The 11,419-nt window shown below is 56.2% G+C and overlaps 4 protein-coding genes across 4 annotated transcripts; 3 read left to right on the top strand and 1 right to left on the bottom strand.

Moving 5' to 3' along the window:
• Positions 1-551: 551 nt before the first annotated feature.
• On the top strand, positions 552-2,945 carry C8A04DRAFT_35172 (fork-head transcriptional regulator 2; the record flags this gene model as incomplete). Its single annotated transcript, XM_062783071.1, has 4 exons — positions 552-656; positions 827-1,843; positions 1,949-2,781; positions 2,846-2,945. 4 exons carry the CDS (start codon positions 552-554, stop codon positions 2,943-2,945), a joined length of 2,055 nt encoding a protein of 684 aa, XP_062639556.1.
• A 1,555-nt stretch (positions 2,946-4,500) lies between these two features.
• Positions 4,501-5,448, top strand: C8A04DRAFT_35171 (kinase-like domain protein; the record flags this gene model as incomplete). The annotated part of the gene is made up of 3 exons (XM_062783070.1): positions 4,501-4,617; positions 4,654-4,893; positions 5,035-5,448. The coding sequence occupies 3 exons, from the start codon at positions 4,501-4,503 to the stop codon at positions 5,446-5,448; spliced, it is 771 nt and encodes a 256-aa protein (XP_062639555.1).
• A 1,904-nt stretch (positions 5,449-7,352) lies between these two features.
• On the top strand, positions 7,353-8,925 carry C8A04DRAFT_9951 (pyridoxal phosphate-dependent transferase; the record flags this gene model as incomplete). Its single annotated transcript, XM_062785696.1, has 3 exons — positions 7,353-7,728; positions 7,786-7,923; positions 7,982-8,925. 3 exons carry the CDS (start codon positions 7,353-7,355, stop codon positions 8,923-8,925), a joined length of 1,458 nt encoding a protein of 485 aa, XP_062639554.1.
• Positions 8,926-9,407: 482 nt separating this feature from the next.
• On the bottom strand, positions 9,408-11,072 carry C8A04DRAFT_35169 (uncharacterized protein; the record flags this gene model as incomplete). The annotated part of the gene is made up of 2 exons (XM_062783069.1): positions 9,408-10,693; positions 10,970-11,072. The coding sequence occupies 2 exons, from the start codon at positions 11,070-11,072 to the stop codon at positions 9,408-9,410; spliced, it is 1,389 nt and encodes a 462-aa protein (XP_062639553.1).
• Positions 11,073-11,419: the final 347 nt, after the last annotated feature.

Genomic DNA, 11,419 nt, shown 5'->3' with positions numbered 1-11,419 from the left:
CCAGCTTGGGAGTTGTCATTCTTCCGGATCGAGTCAAGTTCCCTTGGTTGAATGACGAGCTTCTCGCCGCACGCCGTTGCAGAAACACGTGAATGCCCACTTCTTGCCCCACCAATCCCAGAAAATGGTAGTTGATGATTGGCCGACAACCCCTCCGGACCTCCCTCGCGTTCAAGGCGCGAAAATCCCCAAGTCAATTAAACAACTTGAAATGGGAATTCTCCCCATCCTGCTCTTTCCAACCCGCAATCGCACACGGTTCCCGGCCGCCAGTCGCCCGAAAACGCCATTTCATTGACATCCCACCCACTACGATATACTAGGATCGATTAGGGTTATAGTATATCTTCCTCCGACACTGCGCGCAAAGCTATACTTCACGTGTCGCATTCAGCGACAGCTCCAACGCTCTTTGCTCGTGTGTGTGGATTGTGGGCAAAAGCGCCGCCTCCAACCTCACTCGCCGAGATTCGACACACCACCCCAAACTCCCCGGCCAGCCCCTCTTTTACCACCACGATCTCGACCTGATGGTCTAGCGCAACCACAAGATGCCCACGCCTCAAAAACGCGCTCAACGCGCCCGCAGGGATCTTCACAGCGATGCGATCGCCGAATCGTCGTCACCCACTCGCCCCTCGAAGCGGCGCAGAAGGGTAAGGATATGTTTTTGCTTGCTTAAGCTCCCCGCCCACGCCCTCGTCCCTGGTCGCGCGCGCACCCTCGAGCTCAAGGTTCCCCCTGTGCTGTGGCAATCGCCAGCTCGTTTTCACACGGGCTTTTGGTCGCATTGTCGAAAGCTCAAGCTGATGTTTTTTGGGATCAGAACGATGACGCTACCGACACTGCCGACAACTCCGAACTGATTGACGAAGGCGACTCGTCGCATCTTGCCGATCAATCCGCAATCGAAGATGACGACCAGCTAGTGACCCGTGTCTCCCAGCATCTAGTCGCGCCCGCGACACAGGTCCAAGCGAGCAAGGACCACTCCAACAGCATCCACGAGTCGAACAGGGAGGGGGTAAAAGCGTATGCTAAGATCTCCGCTTTGGACTGGACCTTCTACATCACGAGGCTCACCGTCAACATTGGGCGCTCGTCCGAGCCTGCGCAAGCCCGCGCCGACCAGGATGCCGATGATCCTGATGCGATACACATTGACCTTGGCCCCAGCAAGCTCGTCTCGCGCCTGCATGCGGTCGTGTACTTCAACCGAGACCAGGAGAAGTGGTGGTTGCTTGTGAAGGGGCGCAACTCTCTGAAGGTGGATGGCACGCAGTGGAAGGCGGGCCAAGCTGGACCGCTGCGGAGCGGCGAGGTTCTGGAGATTGGTGGCGTGGAGATGATGTTTGTCCTTCCCATCGATCTCGGCCCGCTTCAGATCGCGCAGCCATATCTCGAGCGGGCCGGTATTGTCAAGCCCGAGCCCTCGGCAGCCCCCGCGCGCCCGACGCGCCACCCTCTCCCGTCCGGCGATGGCGCACATTCGAGCTCGCCCACCAAGTCGTCGCGCGGGCAGAGCTCGCAGAAGCCCCTCGCGCCTGCGCCTCCCGACTACAAACGGCCCGGGACTCCTCCGTCTGCCGCTCGCGGCCGTGCTGGCGCGGCAGCTAAGACGCCGCTTGTTGACCATTCCGCGGGCCCATTGATGATGAGCAGCAGCGACGTCGATCTGAGCCTAGATGAGAATAAGCATATCAAGCCCCAGTTCAGTTACGCGCAAATGATCACTCAGGCTATTATGAATACGCCAGAGCAGAAGCTCAACCTCGCCGGGATTTACCATTACATTCAAACGCGATATGCCTACTATCGGTATCAGCCCGCTACTGGCTGGCAGGTTTGTGTTTACCCATCTCCGAGTCTTTGCTTCTGAGTCTTGCTTTTGGTCTTTCTCCAATATGCGCGCACGCCCTATGACACAAACGGAGCTAACCCGCCACAGAATTCGATCCGGCACAATCTGTCATTGAATAAGGCCTTCGAGAAAATTGCCCGATCCACGGACGAGCCTGGAAAGGGGATGAAGTGGCAACTTGTCGCTGAATCCCGCGAGGAAATGCTCCGCACGGCCTGGCGCGGCGGCCGCGGCGGCCACCGTGGTTCCTCAAACCCGTCGTCCCCCAGCCAGCTGAGTTACATCACCTCGGGCCCCCGGGACATGGCCGCGAGAGACCCCATCTCCGCGCGCAAACGCAAGGTGTCGCCGTCAGGGTCACCCCAGCCCCGTTCGTCCCTGCGCGACTCACACCTAACTCCTGTGCGCCCGATGCGAAAACCGCTACCGGACGAAGCCGGCGCCGGTACGGACGATAGCCCGCTCCCGCGCGGGCGCAAACTCAACAACACGGCAAGCGGACTGGGCCTGGTGGAGAACGCTCCCGGGTCACCGATCCTCACATCGTCGTACCTGCAAGACGACGGTGCGTCCTTTGTCACCCCCGCGCCGCATCGGGTGCACCCCAAGCTGGCCCCGCCCAGCACTGCACAACGGCCCAGCCAGCACATGCCGACTTCGTCCCCCGCGCCCTTTTGGAAGTACGCCGACATTGGGAGCACCCCGCTTAAGCCCGTCCACGCCCCTTTCGACTTGAGCCCGTCGAAGCCGTCCAACCCCGGCGGTAGCCTTTCTCTTCCTCCGCCCGCGCCAAGCAGCAGCCCGCCCCGGAGCAAGTCACCTCTACCGCCGAGTCCCACGCGGCCGAGCAGCCGCACGCCGGCGGACGAGCCTCCCAGCCCGGCGGGTGATGAGGATGAGGGCGGGTTTGATCTGACCAAGTATGTGGTTTTCCCCTGTTTACTTACGCCCCTAGATAGCATTCAGCTAACGGTTTTGTTATAGGGGGTTCCAAAGCATCGGCAGTTACCATGCGCCTGTTGGGCACGGCAAGCAAGTCCAACCCGCATCTAACGGCGATTTGTCGGCTAGCGGCAGCGCTTAGTACGCCAGGCCGCGCCGCAACACTGTTTGATCTGCCTTCTTTGTTTTTTGGGGTTTTTTTTTTTTTTGTTTTTGTTTTCCCTTGCTTCTTCTCCCTGCGTGATCAAGAAAGGATCAGGCAGGCCGGTGGACGGGTGGAGAAATTCCGTTTCCATGTGCCGTTTAGTGGGTTGGCCTGGCTCTCTTTTTTCTCTCTCACCGGTTGGCTTGGCTGCTTGGCTTGTTGGTAGTTCGGGTCGGCTGTTTGTGATACTTCGCTGTTGCTTGGGATGGAGGAGGGGAGTATGGGTGGATGGTAGCCTTTTTTTGCCCTGGCCGAGCCACTTTTTCACTGTTATGGGCCATCATCTTCTTTGCCGGCAGGCCTTGTTTCCAACCCCAATGTCACGATCCTTATTTTCCGGTGGCGTCACATTCTCTAGCACGAGATGGGGCCAGGAAATGGAGATGAGATGCAGGTTATGTGATGGCGGGCAGGGCTTTGTGTTTTTCTTTTTCCCAGCGATTTTGATTTGGTATGCCCCCTGGGGTGCATCCTCGTTCTCTCCCCTTCGACGGATGGATGGATGGAATGCATGATGCTTGGCTGATTCGGTTTTCTACGGAGCTACGAGGTCATGTTTTTGTTTTTACACTTTCACTCTCATCACCCCTCTCTTCATATCCCACATCACTTCTCATGCATCATCACCGTCACTGTCACCGTCCCGAGGCAACACCACACCACTTACTCGCCTTTACTTGTTTTTTAACGCTGCTCTCCGAATAGGGGGGCGTTGGCAGGCATTCTTGCAGAGCGGTTCTTTGCGCTCGTTTGGCGGTTGGTATTTGTGGCGGCCGAGGGTCTAGGCATTATGGCATCAACTTATCGAGTAGCTGGTAGGACAGCATAACTTGCTATATTCCATCTTCCATCTATCTTACTCACGTTATTTCCACCATTTCCCTGGCAAAGGGGAAAAAGGGGGCCACACAAACTCTTCTCAGCGACAACACCGACGGGGCGGTGACCCCCAACGCTGATGATGTGGCCTCGTGAAAATCGGTGACTTGATGAAACGAGCCGTCCTTTTGCTTGTAACACAGCACGGTACGAGTACGACAGTGCCGGCCGGAATGTGAGTTTGTTGGCGGGCTTGAAGTCGGTGAGTAGATGCCAGCTGAATATGTCCATGTCCCCCCCACACACTACCACTCTACTAAGTACTATGTAATCACCGAATGCCCTGACATGGCGTGGTTTTGCGTCTAATTCAGCTTCCTCGGGTTCTTCGCGGTTTGGCGTTCGGTCTGAGTAATAATTTTCTTGTAACTATTTTAGAGGACAAATTGGGTACGGAAAAAGAAACGGCTTGGAAAGGGAAAATGTGAGCGCGTGGGGGTGTTGGTGTGTTGGCTTGGCTGACGTCCCGAGAAATGTACTTTTTTCTCGGGCCGAGAAAAAGAGACTGGCACTCGGGCCCGAAATCAGTTCCCGGTCTCGCTGAATAGAATAGCTTGCATCGCCAAACTACCGCTTCTCACCCATCCCGTTCAAACTTGGCTTCAATTTCATGATGAACCCATACGTAGCGAACCCGGATAACATCCCCGCCACCGACCGGTACGCAGATGTGCCGTTCTACGGCCGATACTTCCCCAGAAAAGACGACTTTCGCGTCGATCCCCAGCACGTTAACTCCCAATCCCCAGTCTCTCTAGAATACTAGGCGTCGGTTGTTGCTCCCTGCAATGGGTCTGTCAGGATCTACCCCGCCGACGAGGGCGGCCGCGACGTGTTTGCCCTGGGCAGCGTCATCGTCAAGTCTAGCCATCTTCACAGTCCGGGGAATGGCCAGCATACAGAGATTGACTACCCATACGCTGATGCCAATGAATTGCGGGCTGTTGATATTGCCAAGGGCGTCCTGAAAGACGTTAGAGTGCCAGAGATGTTCTTTGCTGGAAAGGTGCTTGCTCTCTCTCTTTCTCGCTTCGTCATTACGTCTCTAACGCTTCGGCAGATCGATGGTCGCCAGGTGCTGGTCTAGGAAAGACTCCCGGGCGTTAGTTTGGCCGTCGCATGGTCGTACTTATGGCAAGGCCAAAAGGAAGCATTTAAGCAGCAGGCACGGGAAATACTTCGACAATTACACGCAGTAAAGCCCACCGATGGACGTCTAGTTCGCTCCCACATCGTCCCAGACCCCAACATCCTCAGCAACGGCCGTATCCATCCCCTGGAAGGAGATATCCTCTTCCCAAACACCAACAACGACCCAGACATGGGTTTCATGCACAACGACTTTACCGAGTCTAACTGCATAGTTGACAATGACAGGATTGTTGGGCTTATTGATTGGGAGATGGCTAGCTTTTTTGGCTGGAAAACGGCTGGCGAAGTCCACCGGAGGATCAGAACGCCTCAGAGGGAACATTTGGTCAATGCCAACTTGAGTGAGGAAAGGCTTCAGGAAATCATGTTTTGGAATGATCTTTATGACGATGGTATACCTGAGTTTTGAGGGTATTGTATTTTTGCGAAAGAAGCCCCTGCGCGATTCCTCGAGAGTCCAAAAAATACACTTTTCTCGGCCCGAGGAAACAGACATGGGCACTCGGGTCCGGCCTCACCCCCAAGCTCGGCCGTTTGTGCGCAGTGGGGGCATCGACTTGAGTTCTTTTTTATTCCCTCAAAATCCCAGCTCAGGGCGTCGACCTTGTCTCAACGACTTGAAGTTTTGATTGTGCTTCCAAAAAAGGAAAAGACAACATGATGGCGTTGGCAGGAAGGAACAGCTGAACCTTCGAGCTTGCCTTCTCGTTTTGTCGTGCGGCGCGCTGCGATTGGCTGCGCTCCCTCATGCTCGACCGTTGGAAGGAAGGAGGCAGCTCCAGCTTACAGGTACATACATGGTACAGGGAGTGAGGGTGTCCTTTCCCAACGTTTTCTGTCCCTCCATTCACCTCCTTTCGCTCTTCGCCCTCATCGAATTCCTCCATGGGCAGCTTCGGCTTTCTGCCATGGCCGGATTGGGTTCGAGGTCGGGTTTTCATCTCTCCCTTCCAATCAATAAATCTTTGGAATGTTACCCGCCCCTGCACGATTCCCCATCAGGTCCTTGACTTTGCATTCAGCCAATATCCACCCTCTTCGACCGCCCACCCGCCGCTGCCGCCCTGCTTCTCGAACTTCAAGGCTTGCCGGAATGTGTGATTGAGGTATCAAAACACGGTAGTTTGGGAAATACCATCCAACGAGATCTCGCTTGCGTAACGGCCCGTTGAGCGCGTAGACCACTCTCCCGTCCACGGAAATAAGGGAAAGGGTTCCACAGGAAGGGATTCCGTGGGCACCTTCGTCCCCGGATTCGGCATCCCGGCCTCCCGTCGGCAGGGCCACTTCCAGATTTCGGGGCTGTTCTCTTTTTGCTCTTTCGGAGACTGGAACTGCCGCGCTGCTACGGGACCCTCGGGATACAAGGTCGGTGACAACTGGCACTGGCTCGTCCACCGCCTGTCGGCTCCCTCCCAGCCCTGGATCGTCCCAACCGGCCCGGTGATTGTGTGGTTCTCAAGTTAGTGAGGCGGGCATTGCGGGCTCGCGGGTGGTTGGCCGTCCTTCATTCCAGGATGACCAAGGGCACGCTGGGCAACATACGAGCCTGCCATTGCGACGGAGCACACAAGCTTGGGCCCGCCTTGACAACCCTCCCCCTTCCTTGTTCGACCTTTCCCAGGGCCACCACGCTCCCCATCGTCTCTCCTTGGCTTCTTCGCCTGCCAACCGGGCTAGCGCCACAAAATATGGTCGTTGCTGCGTGGGGTGCTTCATACATAGCAGTGCAGCAGAGCGTGCATTGCCAAGTCCTTCGAGAACATCGACCAGGCCGGGCAAGGCCCTCGATTCGCCACTGTGTGCGTTGCTGCTGTCCAACGTGGATGAGGGAAACACCCCCTGCGGGATCTCCGCGTGAGGGAGGTTACGTCGCTTTTACAGCTGCGGCCCAGAGCTCGTCCGCGTCCCCCACATCGATTGCATTAGGTCGACCCACGCCCGTTTGGGGGCGATCCTGCAGTCACTCCCGTCTCGCACAACGAGAGTGGACTGATGTCCGCACCGTCCCCCGGCAGAAGCCGTTTTGAGCACGCGTTGGCGTGACTGCCGGGGCAGAAATGCGGCAATGTTCCTAACGGTAGGGCAGGGTTTCGACGGCCAATAGTCTACCGGGAACCCACCGCTGAGAGAGGAAGCAAGATTCATGTGCGTGTCATGGCTGAACTAGGCTACCTCGCCCGTCACTTATATAAGGGCGAGGAGGCCTTTTGGTTTCGTGGGGGGCCGTTGAACTGTACCTTTGCGACCAAAGCGACCACACCTTCATCGTTGACCTTTCTACTGCCGTTTGCCCGCTCCCTCCTCGACATAATGGGCCAAGTTCTTTCCTGTCGACCCCTCGTGCCCGGCCGTTCCCGATCTAAAACTGGGAAGGACGTGACAGAGTCATGCTCAGATTTGAGCCGCCCTCAAACACCCCTGGAAGGGCTCCCCGTTCTGAAAAAGGCAAAAGGCCACTACTGGTATCCCTCGAATGGTCCTAAGATCCTCGATGCTTGCGGCGGTGCTGGCGTGGCGTGCCTAGGACACGGCCGCCCTGATATCATCAAGGCTGTGAACACCCAGATGAAGTCGGCCACATACGCCTCGTATGCTCACTTTCAAACGCCACCGGTTCAGGAGCTCTCTGACTGGCTCATCAAGAGCACGGGTGGCGAGATGCAAAAGGTTTATGTCATGTCATCCGGTACGTTATCTCCCTCCCTCTTGGTTTATTAAGTGGAGGCTCACAAAGGAGGTCTAGGGTCGGAGGCCATGGAGGCCGCGGTGAAGCTCGCGGTCGAGTACTTTCGCTGGCAGGGGCAGTCAGAACGGACCAACTTTATTGCCCGACACGACTCTTACCATGGGACCACAATAGGGGCTCTCTCTGTATCCGGGCGTACGTACTCAAATTACCCATACTTCCACTCTCAGAATACTAACGACTCCGTTCCAAGACCACGCCCGCCGCGCGCCCTTCTCCCCTCTGCTCTCCCCCACCCGTTTCCATCACATCTCACCCTGTAACCCCTATCGCCAACTCCCCTCTTCCTCCTCTTCCACCCCAGACTGGCCCGCCTACATCGCCGAAAAGGTCGCCGAACTCGAAGCCACATTCACCACCCTCGGCCCACAAACCGTCGCAGCCGTGGTCCTAGAACCCGTCGTCGGCGCCGCCCTCGGCTGTGTACCCGCCGTACCGGGCTATCTCGCGGCGATGAAAGCCGTTTGTGAACGACACGGCGCGCTGCTGATTTTTGACGAGGTCATGTGTGGGATGGGCCGGACGGGATGGTTGCATGCGTGGCAGGGCGAGGGTAAAGAGCCGGCGGGTGTGGTGCCCGTGCCCGATCTCCAGGCTATTGCGAAGGGGTTTGCGGGTGGGTATCAACCTGCTTCGGCACTGCTTGTCGGGCGGAAGGTGGCGGGCGCGATGGAGCGGGATGGTGGTGGTAGGGTGTTTACGCATGGGCATACATATCAAAATCACCCGGTCGTGGCCGCCGCGGCGTTGGTGGTGCAGCGGGCTGTGGAAAGGGAAGGGTTACTGGAGAATGTGCGTGTCCAGGGGGAGTTGTTGGGCAGGTTGCTGCGGGAGAGGCTGGGGAGTCATCCGAACGTGGGGGATATTAGAGGGAAAGGGCTGTTTTGGGGGGTGGAGTTTGTTAAGGATCGGGTTACGAAGGAGCCGTTTGAGCCTGGGCTGGGGATTGCGGAGAGGGTGCATAAGGTGGCGGTGGGTGGGTTTAGGGTGCTGGTATATCATGGTCAGGGGTGTGCGGGCGGTGGGAGGGGGGATCATATTATGATTATGCCGGCATATACGATCTCGGAGAGGTTGGTGGGTGAGATTGTGGAACGTGTGGCGGGGGCTGTTGAGGAGGTGTTTCGAAGGTTGTGATAGTAGTACTCTAGAACTTGGGTCGGGTATGTGACAAGGCACACACCGCCGTCGGATGTGGCTCCTTCCGCAAAATTACACTAGATCTCCCCCCCCCCTTCCCTCATCACTTGAGCTTAGGGGTAGCTTTCAGGACGTCAGTCCGCCCGCAATTAGCCGTCGTCTGATTTCTAAACCCAGGGGTTCGGCTGTCCCTCGCATGGCCAGGAGTCATCAACAAGTGTATCTAGACGCGATGTGGTCTGGAACGATCCTGTTTTGTTTTCGCAGTAGCTAGCTAGCCATGACCATGGAGAATGTATTCGTTGATTCCTAGGTTGTCAACTCTTAAGCCACCTAAGCATCATATTCCCAGTTCATTCGAACTAGCAACACCCTGTCTCTAATTATAACACACTCTCAAACTGGATAAAGGCTATTGAATTGTGGTAATACAGTGGTGTTTGGTAGTTGTCTACTGACCCCCGCTGGCTACGGAACCATCAAGACGGTGAGGGGCGAGACCTCGCCGCCTCGGAAGCGCACTTCCTGTTTCCCTCAAGAACGATGTCCAGGGCGTCCCGAATCTGCGTCAGGCGCGCGCCCTTTCCCCAATCAAGAATGTTTCGTACCTGTTTACGAAAGTCCTTGAAGCCCTCTGGGTGTGAGAGCAGAAACGTGCCAATCCGTTGAAAGTAATAGCTCCGATCGTCTTCCTTCCATGAGATATATAATTTGGCAAGATTGTTATCTACAGCTACGCTGTAGCACAAGTTGTCAATACGTTCTGTGCTCTGGTACTTTTGAAGCGCCCAGTTAAGTTGACTAACAACGTTAAGGCAGGCTGCTGAAGCGCCCGCACACTGGTTTGTAGCAACCCAGAGGTCACCTCGTGTACCTCCAGCGGCTTTGAATTCGACTACGAAGAAGGGAAAATCGAGAGCCTTAGACGTAGCAGTCGCATAATCTGGGTGCTTTGGATGGAGCATGGTTTTGGCGAGTAGTTGCGGTTCAGTAAATGCTCCTGTCATCCGCCCCGAGTATCCATATAGCTTGTCTGGTTTGGGTTGTGAAACTCGGTATGGACTTGTAGGAGTAATCGGAACGAGATGTTGGGCTATAAGCGTGCCGGAGTTGCTCGTCAAGCCTGTACCAGGCCCATACATTGTATCGGTTGTGGTGTTCGGAAATGCCGTATTATTAAGTAGGCCAGCTACCTGGTCTTCGTCACATCCTTCCTCAAGGGTGTCCAGTTGGTATATTGCCTGGCTCAGCTCATCGGGCGAAAGCCCAGGGGAGTCCCGCTGAGCGCGAATTGAGTCGATGCAGCCGGTAACGAGGTCCGGGAGCGGTGTAGCTGGGTGTCGGATATAAATGTGATTGAGTAGTAGGCTGGTTTCACGGTATCGTGGATGGCGGGGGTTGCCTGTACTAGAAGCCAGGGATCGGTTGAAGTCGTCCCCGGAATCGATTCGGGATATACGCGACCTGGAGGAAGCCGGCACCGCCGGCACTACAAAGCCATCCGCACCCCGTGTGGAACTCATCTCCGGCGCCGATCTCGTGAGCCGCCTCGAAACCGGGCCGTGGTTTGAAAGGTGAAGATGGCTATCCGACAGGCAATGTTTTCCCCGGTCTGATCCGACAGACTCGAGCCACTTGGACACAAAGGTGTGGATAGACCCGAGACCGGGGTACGGGCCGATTGGATCGACGAACTCCTTGAGGAACGAAGCGTTTAACCGAGGTCGAGGCCGAGGATGTCGTAAATTCGTCTGCGTGACCTCCTCTGTTAGTGGTTGGCTTGTATCGGGGGATGCCTATATACTTTGTCTACCTGTTCTGCTTTCTGGGCTCCAAGCCACTGTTCGTCTGCTCGCGTCAACCGGGCCTTCTTTGCTGGCGACGGATCGCTTTCGAGTTGCCTCTTCGCCGTCGGCACGGGTGCTGCTTCTTGGGTGAGGCTCTCGTTCGCTGGATACTGCTCTTGGTGGTTCTGTAAAAGCTCTGTGCTTGATATAAGTTAACAGTCATCCGCTTCCATGAAACTTTGTTGATGACTGACCTGCACCCGTGTCTCCAACAGCGCCCGGGAGCTTCGCTTGCACAACCTTGGATGGTGCAGCAAGAGAGCGGCGGGTCCGCTCCTCGGTAAATCCCCAGTTCATAGTAGAAAATTTACCAACGCGGATGGGTTTTGTATCGACCGTCCGACAGAATGGCCTGCGGAGACCCGTCAGGTCGTGGTGTTCGGTACATGTAGTCGGAGTGTTTCACGAAAAACAGCGTGTCGGGGCGAGCGGCTGCGAGGAGCCTGGACGACAAAACAGAACATTGACGCAACGAAGCCGTCGGGGAGCGCAGCCAATCGCAGCGCGACGCACAACAAACATGAGAAGGCAACCTCGGAGGTTCCTTCCTGCTAACACCTTGTGCCGGCTGGACCATTCTTTCCTTTCCTTGGAAGCGCACAACGTCATGGATAGGTGCTCGGCGGGGTTCGCACACTACAAAT

The sequence above is a fragment of the Dichotomopilus funicola genome, assembly GCF_033296635.1.
Source record: "Dichotomopilus funicola strain CBS 141.50 unplaced genomic scaffold C8A04scaffold_10, whole genome shotgun sequence".
Lineage (NCBI taxonomy): Eukaryota > Fungi > Ascomycota > Sordariomycetes > Sordariales > Chaetomiaceae > Dichotomopilus > Dichotomopilus funicola.
Note: the sequence above shows the minus strand (reverse complement) of the source record. Positions and strands in the feature narration are given on the sequence as shown.